This window comes from Diplotaxodon limnothrissa, linkage group LG1 (genome assembly GCF_057381915.1).
Source record: "Diplotaxodon limnothrissa isolate DT_005_m linkage group LG1, D_limnothrissa_male_GT1.1, whole genome shotgun sequence".
NCBI classification, from domain to species: domain Eukaryota; kingdom Metazoa; phylum Chordata; class Actinopteri; order Cichliformes; family Cichlidae; genus Diplotaxodon; species Diplotaxodon limnothrissa.
In genome coordinates, this window is record NC_140596.1 from 1,480,008 (window position 1) to 1,494,667 (window position 14,660).

Here is a 14,660-nt window from a genome sequence, read left to right on the forward strand (position 1 = left end):
AACCTCCCATGTCAGAGTCATGATGATTGTCAGGCTTTAACCTGCTTTAACTATCATGTGAGTCTCTGCTCACTTTTGTTCTTACTTTTATTCTGAACTTTTCCAAACTTAAGGAAGGAAAATGTGGTTTGAGTTCAAAGATAATAACTCCCCCTGACAGTGATGATCAGACTGATACCAAAGAGCTCGTTTCATGTTACACACATTTATCTCTGTGGGTTTATCCTTCATTATTCATGGTCAGTCGCTTTAATGTTACAGCTGGTTTTAGTGACGCATGTGCCGATGCTGTACGTACAATAACACATTACCACGTATTAGTACCGGGCTTGACTTCCATACTTTGAGTTTGAGGTGAATTCCCCCCACAGGGGTGCTTTATCCTCCGTGGGGGCTAAATCTCGTCAGCCTCACACTCATCCTCGTACCGCTGCTTCACCTAAAAATCACCTCGAGCGTGTTTCCCATCAGCTGCCAGTCCACGTCTCACATCTTTGTTGCCCTCTGTGTTTGCAAGGAGACATCCTGAAACATCAGGGAGAGCTCCAGTTGTTGTCCAGGTCAGAGGTCAGTGCGCGTCACGGCGTCCAGCTGGTCGCTCCACGCCTGTGATTGTGGCTAGAGCAGGGCGATATGACCAAAAATATTTATCACGATATATATTTGAAAATTTGCGATAATGATATAACCGACGATATAATTGAGACGAGACTCCACAACTTTATTAGTAAAAAAAAAATCACTGTGTTTTCACTTAAACAAGCAGCTGTTTTTTATCTGCATTAAAGTTATATAAACATTTAACAGTGCAAATGCAAATTCATTGCTGACAGTTTAACCAAAAAGCATTTCCAGTGGAAACTGGCCGACGTATCCTCAGCATCACCATGTATAATATCCACAACACTTAAAAAGAGGTTATACACACACAATACGGTAATATTATGTTGAACCACAGTACGTATCACTCCGCGAGGCTCCGCCTACGATAGCCGTAACGCTCCGACAATCCATCAAGCGGTGCGGCTTCGTAGCTTAGCAAAGTCGTACTGAAACATTTGACAGATTTTCGAGCGCCGTGTACATAAAATCGTTTCCAGAAACACAACCAGAGTTCATACATAAGGCACACGGGATTATAAGGGGCTCTGTCGACTTTCAGAAAATCAAAGGATTGATTTTAAGTGCGCCGTATTTTCCAAACAACACGGTAATAACGGCGGCCCGCTAGCATGCGCTACCAAAAATAGTGCTTTGTTGTGTGTCTGAGGGACGAAAGCTAAACCAGTTCCACACCAGTGAAGTTGCAGCATTTTTACAAACCAGTTCAGGTTCATTGGTTTCATTCCTATCGTTGCCCAACATTACACCGGTATCACCGTGAACGGTATGATATGGCCCAGCCCTAATTGTGGGAATTTCCTCCACTATCTGATCTGTGGGAATAAATTACCACTGGCCCTGTGCTCAAATCCTCCAGAGCTGTAATCCAGTAGCTTTGGGGGTAAATCATGTCTGAAGGTGTGCTGATGCCACCCTGGTACTCGAGCCCTGGTGAAACAACTGTCATGTGTAGTTTCTCTGAGGAGTGTGCGGTGAAATGAAAGGTCAGCTGATGGTGTGTTTGGACCTGCTGAGCGAGGCTGTGAAATGTTTGGCAGCTTAGACAGAGCCTGAAACTCCTCCAGCTCCTTCCCTTTGTTACATCTGTACAGAGCATACGGCAAACACACTGCTCACTGTCAGCGTTACCAAGAAGTGAGTATCAAGCATATAAAACATGGCAGCCCTAAAGAAGGTGTGACTGTGTAAATACTTTGGGCTGCAGATCATCGTTCTGCAGAGCTGAGACACCAGAAGCTCGTTCAGTGTGGACGGATCGTTTTCCCACCTCAGTATCTGCACGTGTTCAAAGAAACAGACGCAGAAATCTGCTTTTGGGGCGGCTGTGGCTCAGGAAGTCGAGCGGGTGATCTGGTTGTCAGAAGGTCGTGGTTTGATACCCGGTCCGTACGCTGTCTCTGGGTGAGGTGCTGAACCCCGATACCAGCAGTACTCTGAGTCAGTACTCGCCCACTTTCAGTTACACCGCAGCTTATGAGCTACAGCAGCACGATAATATTAATATAAGAAACCACAGACCCCGCCCCGCCCCTCTGTATGATGCAAATAAACATGGTGAATGTTCATGTTCTTCTTTCAAGCTGAAGGTTTGGCAGGTTTGTTTAATCCAGTGTGAAACATCTGGACTGTGAGCTCATTTCCCAAAACTCTGTGACTTTTGCTTCTAACGGTGTCGTTCTGGATGCGAACCCAGCGGAGGCAGTGGCGCTTCTTTAGAAATCCTGCGTCTCCGAGCTCTTCCCGACACGTTTGAATCTTTGTGCCAAACGGCTCCTTCAGCCTCTAATCGCCTCCACCGTGTGTCTGCTGGATCTTTATTCCATCACTGGACCCGGGCAGGTCCAGATGTTCACATGAGCCAGTTTTACTGAGTTAGTCTGAGATCTGAGTCGCAGCACGAGCTCAGCTTTCGCTTTGTATCCAGAAATGATGAGCTGCGTGTTAGAAGAGACCGCAGAGCTTTAACAGACTCGACCTTCTTATCAGGGTCATCAGCAGAAAAGGTCACAACTGGAGTTTAAAAGTGGGACGGAAGTGATGTTTAGGGTGCACAGAGGGACTAATGAACGACGGGATCCAGCTGGCTTTTGGGAAATTGAACATTTCTTCTACTTCTTTGAAAGTTTTTCTCAGGAACTTTCAGGATTTATTCGAGCCTGTGCAGACAGATTGAGGCTAATCTGACAGTTTGCAGTGAACAAAGGAAAGTTTAACATGACGTCAGAAGTGTTGGCGTCTTTTTAGAAAGAAGCAGCAGCCGTGATGGGAAACTGATGCTGCCTGGGTGCAGCAGATAACACTGTTGCTTTAGAGACGACCAGTCTGTGCTGGGTGTTCACAGGGGTGGAGGCGGGCGAAGCTCGCCTCTGTCACGTTGGATGCTTTTCGTTTTTGACTCTCTGGTTCGGGTAAAAACGAGAAGAAGCTCGATGGTGTGCTGTGGTCAAATACAGCAGCAACCCTGCACGATGAAAGCAAAGCTAAATGCTGAGCGGCTGTAATTTGCACTGTGAGCCCAACACAGGCGACATCAGTCTGTTTATTGTTCACAGATGTGAATTTGTGTGAAGCCGTGTGGGTGTTATTTCCACCGTTTCCTGTTTTTTCCCCTCTTTACGGAAAAGTGCAGTGTGACATCACAGATTCCCGACCGGATAAAATGTTAAACATGGATGTTCGACCCCAGAACGTTAATAACACAGAAAGAAGAAGAAAGGCGGGGTGTCTGTTTGGACATCAGCAGTCGGTGAGGAGGGGAACTGTGATGATCCACATCTGTTTTCACAAAGAAGGTCTGGGAGAGGAAGGAGACCCCCCCTCCTGACCTCTTGGCTGATAAAAGAGGCCCTCGGTCTGACCCACAGAGTCAGGATGTGTCTGCATGGAAGCACATGTTAAATATTCTCTTATTAGTAAAAAGAGGCGAATCTCCTCATATTTAATATCAACAATGAAATAACTTCGCCTGGTCCGAGCTTACGGGGCTCAAGTCCTCAATATTCAGTAAGCCTGTTTTTCAGGAGCAGCCAATGGGATGTGACTGATGACGGAGCCCCTCCCTGCTCCGTTGGTATTTTGAGCACTGCTTCAAGGAGCACGTAAACACAGCGGGCCTCGTTCACGACCAGCGTGAGCGCACTAATGTGCGATTCATCGCCTCTTTCTCACCTGACCCTGACGTGGCGGCGTTCACAGAGCCTCTGTTTTTGTTTTGGAGTAAAGCTCCGTGGGGTTCAGGTCAGGGGTCTGTGCTGGAAAGTCCTCTTTGTTCTTCAGATATTGAGGTGTGTTTGCTTTGCTTCAGTTTCCTTCTGCGTAAAGATCAAACTGGAGGCTGGACTGATGGTTCTCCCGCTTCTCCCTGCAGCCACACTTGAACCAAGATTCATCAACAAGCTTCGAACTCTGGGAAAAACCCTTCGGTGTAATTAACGTCACTCAGCGCATTTGTTGCACACCCTGGTTGATCAGGAAGAGGAAACAAGAAAAAGGAAGCTAAAGCTAATGCTGCAAAGGCCACAGATGAGGAAACAATTATTAGCCCACCAATGAAATTCAAAGTTTAGTCTAAATTCTCCCAAGTGCTTTTTTAAGACAGAGGAATTTTCATCACTGTAAAGGATCAGTTATCTCAGTTTGTACATGATAACAAAATCATTTCAGGATAAACTAAAATGACCAAAGTCAATATTTTTAGCCCCTCAAAAACGAGTGGGAGGAGTCTCTGCCGATTCTGCAGCTGAAGCCTCCTTTGGTCCTTCTTTGTTTAACTTGCGCCTAAACACAACAACAGTCGCCTCAAGGAGCTTTATATTGTACAGTAGAGCCTACAATAATACACACAGAGAAACCCAACAATCATATGACCCCCTATGAGCAGCACTTTGGTGACAGTGGGAAGGAAAAACTCCCTTTTAACAGGAAGAAACCTCCAGCAGAACCAGGCTCAGGGAGGGGCGGGGCCATCTGCTGTGATTGGTTGGGGTGAGAGAAGGACGACAGGATAAAGACATGCTGTGGAGAAAGGCTCCAACAGCACAAACACGGTCCAGTTCAGGGACTCCAGTTAGCTGAGGTGAAGCCTAGCACACAGCTAGCAGCTACAGCAGAACCAGGCTCAGGGTCAATCCCCCGGCAGCCTACGTCTATTGCAGCGTAACTAAGGGAGGATTCAGGGTCACCTGGTCCAGCCCTAACTATATGCTTTATTAAAAAGGAAAGTTTGAATCTTGAAAGTAGAGATAGTGTCTGTCTCCTGAATCCAAACTGGAAGCTGGTTCCACAGAAGAGGGGCCTGAAAACTGAAGGCTCTGCCTCCCATTCTACTTTTAAATACTCTAGGAACAACAAGTAGGCCTGCAGAGCGAGAGCGAAGTGCTCTAATAGGGTGATATGGTACCACAAGGTCATTAAGATAAGATGGGGCCTGATTATTTAAGACCTTGTATGTGAGGAGCAGGATTTTGAATTCTGGATTTAACAGGAAGCCAAAACAGGAGAAATCTGCTCTCTTTCTAGTCCCTGTCAGGACTCTTGCTGCAGCATTTTGGATCAGCTGCAGCAGCACGGGGGTCTGAGCCCATGGACAGCGAGCAGCCACACGACTTCATGTTTGCGGGCTTGGAGAAAACTGTTATATTCAATATTCAGTAATACTCGCCCTCTCTGTCCTATAACAACACTGACCCAGAGCTCTTACTGCAGGGAGCAGGACTAACCTTACGCTTTGGCAAAGAGCCGGTGTTGTTAGAGTCTCTGACCTGTTTGAGAATTTGAGATTTAAAGCATCTGATTCACTGGAAGCTCAGTGCGACATATCAAATAAAGCCTTCAGCGGATATTTACAGATCAGTGAGTCCCAACAGTCTCGTCCTCTTTATCCAAACTTTGTTCTGAAGCTTGAAGCTTGAATCCTTTCACGAGTTTGCCTTCCATAGTTTCAACATGCAACAGGTATAAAGGTGTTGAGGGTCGGTCCTCGATTCTCCTGACCTCCGGCCTTTTCTGATGTATCGATCATCCGGCTCTGAATCCTGATTCAGATGGTTCACAGAAAGAAAGAAAGATGCAGAGCAGCTTTACTCAGGCTGTGAGAAAGCTCTGAGCACTGATGTCATGTTTCCTATTATCACTGTGCTGCCAGATTCAGCCTGAGCGAAGTGGAAAGCAGCGATCCGGACGGTTTGAGGTAAAACGTTCATTAAGTTCGACGACCTTCACGCAGTGCAGGCCAAAGAAATGAAAGTAAAGGTCTCTGTGTAAGCTCATGGACCACCTCCTGTGGGGAACATTCCTCTCCAATCTTCACAGCATGTTATCACAGCCTATTTTAGACTGTTGGTCGGCTGCTGCTCTTCCACAGTGTGGCTGGTATTTCTCACTGTGTGAACTTTCCACATACCTTCAAACCAACACAACAGCAAGGCCTGATTTTCTCTGTTTTACCTGTTTTCATTCATCTTCAGTTTGAGTTTGTAATTTGAGTTTTAGCATAAATTCTGTTCACGGCACCACGTTTTTATTTCTGTCATCAGCTCAGGAAGCCTGCAGATTGCAGCCAATCAGCTGAGGCTCAAACCTCTCACAGTATGAATTATTGAAGCTGCTTTTGCCTCCATACAGTTGCTGCATTCTGCAAGCTGCTTTGTAACCCACTTCCACCCCAGCTCCTCGTTTTCGTGGTGTTTCTGGTACCGATGGAGCTTTTTCCACTCTGAGCATTCAAAGCACTGTTTTTATTGCAAGCCTTTTTCAGCCAATCACACGCATTGACACATGGATGCATCGCGCACAGCTCGGGTTCAGCAGACTGGAGTCTGGATCGATCCACCACCTCCTGAGCCGCAGTCGCTGCACACACGATGTCATCTTTCTGTTTGTCAGCTTTATGAAATAACTAAACTGCATTTAATCTGAAGAAAGGTTTATTTTGCAGGAATTTGTCCTTTCAATCAAAAATAACAGAATTAAAGTGAGCCCCAGTTCAGGCTGTGCTGCTGCTGCCAAAACGAGAATAAGATTCATTTTGGGATTAATAAGTTTCCATCCTCTCAGCTGGTCGAGTTTATTTCCATCTTTTTGCTTTGAAGATGATCTTCTGCAGGTGGATGCAGGTATGAGCCCACCTCAGTTTCATGTGTCTGTTGCTGTGTCATAATTTATGACATCTACACAAACCCATAAAACCTTTGGGTCTTTGCAGGCGCCGTGTGTGTCGGGTACAGACGACCTTCGCTGACCTGCAGGTCGATGCTTTCTGCTTTGATCTGGTCTGGTTTGAGTCCCGTTTGTACGCCGTGCGTGACCGCCGCTCCCTCGTCTCTGACGTGTTGATGCTTGCATGCCCCGCGGCCTGCCCAGCAGCATTTCCTCCCTCCTTCCTGCTCGGCTCGATTGTGTGTGATGTTTTCTGTTCGCTGTTTCACTGCGTCCAGCAGCTTGCATCACGTGTTAGGATAAATGGGCTTTGCTCGGGTTTCGCGTGGCGGCAGCTGAAGCTTGTGTTTGAGGCGTGTGGTGTTTGTTGGACGGCGTATTCCTGCACACAGACGGTCTTTCAGTGGCGACGCTGGTCCACCTTCGGCCCGAGTTGGGGACGTTCCCGGTGCTTCTTCCTCTTGTTAAATGATGACACACTGAGTGTATTTGTGCGCCTCCTGGCCTCCTCTTTCTAACACGTCTCTTATTCTCTGAGTGCCCCTCTGGTTCTTCTCAGCCTCTCCAGCGTTTCATGAGCTCTGGACTGAACTGGTCCCAGAGGCGGTTCCTCTGACTGTGATTGGTGCTCGGTAACCTGCAGCTGATATTATGCACTGCCACATGATTGGCTGATTGGATGAGCAGATGTACATGTGTTCCTAATAAAGTGGCTGGAGTTTGTGTGTGAAGGTTAGACTGATGGTGCATCAGTTGTAATGAGAGTGACTGTCTTCCTTCTCTCTGCAGACCCTCCTGAGATGAAGAGCTACGGCCACGCTCAGGGTTTCAGCTCCAGATCCATGATAAACACGCCGAGCCGCGTCATGGCCGTGAGTACACGCCACACACACGATGAAGAGCTTTAAACACACCGCGTGAGTCACTGTGGTGGGAGCAGCTCCACTGCAACACAGAAGGGACGTCAATAATTAGAATTTGAATGTAAATAAATATAAAAGTCGTTTTCCTCTTTGTGACATGGTGGAGGGGGGGGCTGACATTTCTGTAACATCCAGCAGGGGGCGCCTTTTAAAGACGCCCGATTGGATAGAAGTCTATGAGGAGATGAGCCTCGTGCTCAGAGGAAAATAATAATAATAAAATGTTTTTCTTATTATTACTAAATGTGATCTTTTAGGAATCCTGAAGCAGCACAAAGCTTCGGCTGAGCTGCTTCTCCTCACTCCTGGGATTTGAAATAATTCCCAGTTACACACAAGCTGTCGTTTGGAGCGTGACGCTCCGTGTTAATGAGACGCTGCTGTCCTCGCACATTATTATTTAAAAACAGGACCACAGGTGTGCAGTGTGTATTTTAGCCAAAGCCGCCATCTTTTCCATCGCCGAGTAGCTTTTAGTGGCGAAACAGGAGCAGAGGGTGAAAACAAAAGACTGTAAAAGGAGGTCGGCAGCTGACCACGTCAGGCACCAAACAGCGCGAAGATGAGTCTGACGATGATTTCTGTTCAAATTCAACTCGGGTGAGGAAGAGGTCCAAGCATCTTCATCAGCCCCACCCACAGCAGTGCCCCGCGGCGTCTCTCCCTCTGAACTCCAACAGAAGCAAAGAGCATTGTTCTGCAGGACGCCACCAGCCGCTCAGACGACCTTTCAAAGTTCACGGGGGCGGGACTCATGAAACCGTGAAGAGAAACGTTCTGAAGAAATGATTTTTCATCCACTCAGCTCCATAAAAAAGCAGCAGGTTACATCTGCCTGCGCCGTCTGGAAATGTGCGGCAGTGTTTGTTACTCGACCTACGTGTGCTGGGAGCACGGCGCTCACACCGAGCAGCCATTGTGTTGGGCTGTTTCCTCTGTGTGTCTGTCAGAGTTCAGAACAATGCAAAGAAAAGCAAAACACAAACAGGACATCGACCCGCTGCTGTACCTCTGCAGCTTAACAATACAGAGGCTGCACGGCGTTTCCTGCAGATTATAACGAAGGAGAGGAAGAGCCGTAAAATGCTCCTCCCTGCGCCCGTACAGCTCCGTGTCACTCCCTCGCTCTGGCGTGCAGTGATATTTGCACAAACCTTGGTTGCTGTGAGCAGTTTTGATACGACTCTGGGGAACGAAAATAGTTGCGCCTTTAAGCTGCTCGCAGCAGAGTTTGGATTTCTGGAACGAGACATTTGTATTATTACACATTCCTTTTAGCTGCCACACATCTCCACAGCCAAACTCGCTCTGTCTCCAGGCCACCTCCTCTGTCCAGGTCCCATCCTGAAGCACATCTGAGTTCCTCCTGAACGACCGAGATCTTCACCTTATCTCTAAGGAAGAGCACCGACATCCTTCAGAGGAAGCTGCTCGCATCCTCAGTCACATTCTTTCAGTCCCACTCACAGCTCGCGGTCATAGGTGAGGGTAGGAATGTAGATCGACCAGTAAATCAGCAGCTTCGGTGTCACGCCAATCAATCACGCCTTCCTCTCACGCCTCACCCGGGAATAAGACCCTGAGATACTTAAACTTGAGGCTCCTCTGAACTCCAGAGAAGGAACTCTGCCCTGTGAGGCCTCAGACCTCACAGCGAGCTGCAAGCAGCTCCATTGCCAACAGGAGGACATCGTCCACAACAAGCAGCCGTGATCGTTGCTCCTCCTCCAGACTGTGAAGTGGAAGGACCGGGCGGAGTCCAAAACCAACCGGGAACAAATCTCACTGAACACTTTTCATTTTGGGATTTAATGAGCTGTTAACAAATTATTGATCTGGCTGAGACTCTAAGAAAGCCGTTCGACCTCTAACCTTCTTTCTCCCCATGCCTCCTGTCTCCAGGTGCCCACTGTGCCTCTTCCTGCCTCGGGCTTCTCGTCTCGCTCTGCTGTGGACACCACTTCCCGGCTGACCCACAAAGGTGCGGCTGTGCTCCACAGCAGCTCTCAGACCTCCCAGGTGTACAGCAGAAGCAGACGCTCTAAGTCGCTGACCCAGGGCGAGCACGAGGCACTTCCTGTCACTTCCTCCGGCCGTCTAGAGAACCCTTTGCTTTCTCTCCCTGCGCCTCCACCAGGTACCCTGAGGCGCAGCCTCAGTGGGATTCTGGCCCAGGAGAAAGGTTGCTGGCAGGAGGAGGAGCTTCCACAGCAGTACACCTATAAAGGCCCCTCCCACCGCACCATCAGCCGCATCACCAACAGACAGCAGCACTACCAGCAGCAGCAGAGCTCCAGCCTAGGCCAGGAGGGCTGGGTGGGGAACGGCAGGGGCGTCCCCACTGGGGGGGACACCTGGGGAACACAGTGGCACCACCAGCAGCAACAACAGCAGCAGCACGTGTCCAGGACCTCCGGGACCATTCACCGCGCCGCCTCGCTCCGCAGCCTGAGGAGTGTCGGGAAAGGAGTGGACGTCTTCGATGGAGCGTCGATCCACAGCAACGACCCGCTGGGAGAGTGAGACACCTTCCTTTATTTAGCTAGTTAGCTTAGCCTTCATCAGATTCATCTTTAGCTCACTTAAACGAAACAGACGGGCAAATAACCATTAAACTACACACAGGAAGTGGCGACCCATGACCGCGGTAGGTGAACAGCATTCTGTGACACTGTGAGCGACAGGAAGTGCGCAAACGCGAGATGAACCTCTCTCAAGTTTTAAGTTTGAAACGATCGAGTAAAGAATAACACGACTGACAGATGACCTGGTAGTACATATGTTAGAGGGTTACCTAGGCAACCAGAGCCACCAGCTGTCGGTGTGAGCGAATCGCTGCCAGTATGTACGCAGCTTTAGAGATGTGAAGTGGGCGGGGCCAGAATTAAGGTTAATAGAGGTGACTATGTGACTCACATGTGCGGGGCAGTAATTAAAGGGTTACCTAGGCAACCAGAGGCCCAGCCCTACTACTACTCGTGACCAACCGTAAGCCTCAGAGGACACGTGACGATCACTTCATATGTGATCAGGGCAATACACCGTCGTCATAGGAACAACCAATCATGTGCAAGGTGAATTTTGATTGGCTGGGCTTAGCTAGCTGCCGCTACACCGAGGGGTGTAACATGAGGAGCATACTGCTTTCTGACTCGCTGCAGCAAAGTGTTAAAGTGGGCGGGATCATTGAGCTTCATTACAGGTGACCCGGGGCGTGGGAGGAGTTTAATATCTGAAGATCTTTCAGCGAGCTTTCTGTCCAGAGCCCAAAGACCGCGACAGTAAAGTATCTTTATTTGATCTTATAAAAAACAAATCTGTAAAAATTCTGATAAAGCAGAAAAAAGAATGGAGCAGCATTAGATCGTTGCAGGCTGAGCTGCACTGCTGGTAGGAACCCTTTTAATGCAACTGTGTGTGTGTGTGTGTGTGTGTGTGTGTGTGTGTGTGTGTGTGTGTGTGTGTGTGTGCAGGATGCAAAATCTGGACATGCCCACGGCTGTCAAGTATCTGTCCGAGTCAGACGCTCACTTGCAGGTTGTTGGAGCTGCGTTCGTTCAGCATCAGTGCTTCCACAGCAGGGACGCCAAACACCAGGTACGACCTCAGGAGGGACACGTGGAAACAGTGAGCGTGGAGCCGGCGGTCACGGGGGGAACAAATGACTTACCGAAATAAAACAGGAAGTGACTACAGAAAATGGCATCACACACACACACATATATAGACAGACACACACACAGACACACACACACACATATATATAGACAGACACACACACAGACACACACACACACATATATAGACAGACACACACACAGACACACATATATAGACAGACACACACACAGACACACACACACACACATATACAGACACACACACACAGACACACACACAGACACACACACACACAGACACACACACACACATATATAGACAGACACACACACAGACACACACACACACACATATACAGACACACACACAGACACACACACAGACACACACACACACAGACACACACACACACATATATAGACAGACACACACACAGACACACACACACACATATATAGACAGACACACACACACAGACACACACACACACACATATATAGACAGACACACACACAGACACACACACACACACACATATATAGACAGACACACAGACACACACACACACACACACATATAGACAGACACACACACACACACACATATATAGACAGACACACACACAGACACACACACACACACACACATATATAGACAGACACACACACACACACACACATATATAGACAGACACACACACACACACACACATATATAGACAGACAGACACACACACAGACACACACACACACACACACATATATAGACAGACACACACACACACACACACACACACACACACACACATATATAGACAGACAGACACACACACAGACACACACACACACACACACATATATAGACAGACACACACACACACACACATATATAGACAGACACACACACAGACACACACACACACACATATAGACAGACACACACACAGACACACACACACACATATATAGACAGACACACACACACAGACACACACACACACATATATAGACAGACACACACACAGACACACACACACACATATATAGACAGACACACACACACACACACACACATATATAGACAGACACACACACACAGACACACACACACACATATATAGACAGACACACACACACACATATATAGACAGACACACACACACAGACACACACACACACATATATAGACAGACACACACACAGACACACACACACACACATATAGACAGACACACACACAGACACACACACACACATATATAGACAGACACACACACACACAGACACACACACACACATATATAGACAGACACACACACAGACACACACACACACATATATAGACAGACACACACACAGACACACACACACACATATATAGACAGACACACACACACAGACACACACACACACACACACATATATAGACAGACACACACACAGACACACACACACACACACACATATATAGACAGACACACACACAGACACACACACAGACACAGACAGACACACACACACATATATAGACAGACACACACACAGACACACACACACACATATATAGACAGACACACACACAGACACACACACACACACATATACAGACACACACACAGACACACACACAGACACACACACACACACACATATATAGACAGACACACACACACAGACACACACACACACATATATAGACAGACACACACACAGACACACACACACACATATATAGACACACACACACACACAGACACACACACACACATATATAGACAGACACACACACACACACAGACACACACATATATAGACAGACACACACACAGACACACACACACACACACACACACATATAGACAGACACACACACACACACAGACACACACATATATAGACACACACACACACACAGACACACACACACACATATATAGACAGACACACACACACACACAGACACACACATATATAGACAGACACACACACAGACACACACACACACACACACACACAGACACACACACACACACATATATAGACACACACACACACAGACACACACACAGACACACACACACACACATATATAGACACACACACACACAGACACACACACAGACACACACACACACATATATAGACAGACACACACACAGACAGACACACACACACACACATAGACGGACACACACACATATAGACAGACACACACACAGACAGACACACACACACACATATATAGACAGACACACACACAGACACACACACACAGACACACACACACACACATATAGACAGACACACACACACACATATAGACAGACACACACACACAGACACACACACACATATAGACAGACACACACACACACACATATAGACAGACACACACACAGACACACACACACACATATATAGACAGACACACACACACACACATATAGACAGACACACACACAGACACACACACACACACACACATATAGACAGACACACACACACACACACAGACACACACACACACACACATATAGACAGACACACACACATATATAGACAGACACACACACAGACACACACACACACACACATATAGACAGACACACACACACACACACAGACACACACACACATATAGACAGACACACACACAGACACACACACACACACATATAGACAGACACACACACACACACACACATATAGACAGACACACACACACACACACACACATAGACAGACACACACACACACACACAGACACACACACACATATATAGACAGACACACACACACACACAGACACACACACACACACATATATAGACAGACACACACACAGACACACACACACACACATATAGACAGACACACACACAGACACACACACACACACATATAGACAGACACACACACACACACACACAGACACACACACATATATAGACAGACACACACACAGACACACACACACACACACATATAGACAGACACACACACACAGACACACACATATATAGACAGACACACACACAGACACACACACACACATATATAGACAGACACACACACAGACACACACACACACATATATAGACAGACACACACACATATAGACAGACACACACATATATAGACAGACACACACACATATAGACAGACACACACACAGACACACACACACAGACACACACACACACATATAGACAGACACACACACAGACACACACACACAGACACACACACACACATATAGACAGACACACACACATATAGACAGACACACACACACACATATAGACAGACACACACACAGACACACACACACAGACAC

At 47.3% G+C, this 14,660-nt stretch overlaps 1 protein-coding gene across 4 annotated transcripts in view; it reads left to right on the plus strand.

Moving 5' to 3' along the window:
* LOC146639182 (plakophilin-3-like) overlaps positions 1–14,660 on the plus strand; it is a 31,206-nt gene that overhangs the window by 823 nt on the left and 15,723 nt on the right. For 2 of the 4 annotated variants that reach the window (XM_085355273.1, XM_085355357.1), the window contains exons 2-4: positions 7,570–7,652; positions 9,606–10,222; positions 11,177–11,300. In XM_085355273.1, the coding sequence (XP_085211399.1) occupies positions 7,570–7,652; positions 9,606–10,222; positions 11,177–11,300 (824 nt within the window). Of the gene's footprint in view, positions 1–471; positions 568–7,569; positions 7,653–9,605; positions 10,223–11,176; positions 11,301–14,660 lie in introns of all 4 variants that reach the window. The other 2 variants (XM_085355453.1, XM_085355404.1) reach the window with 2 other exon arrangements.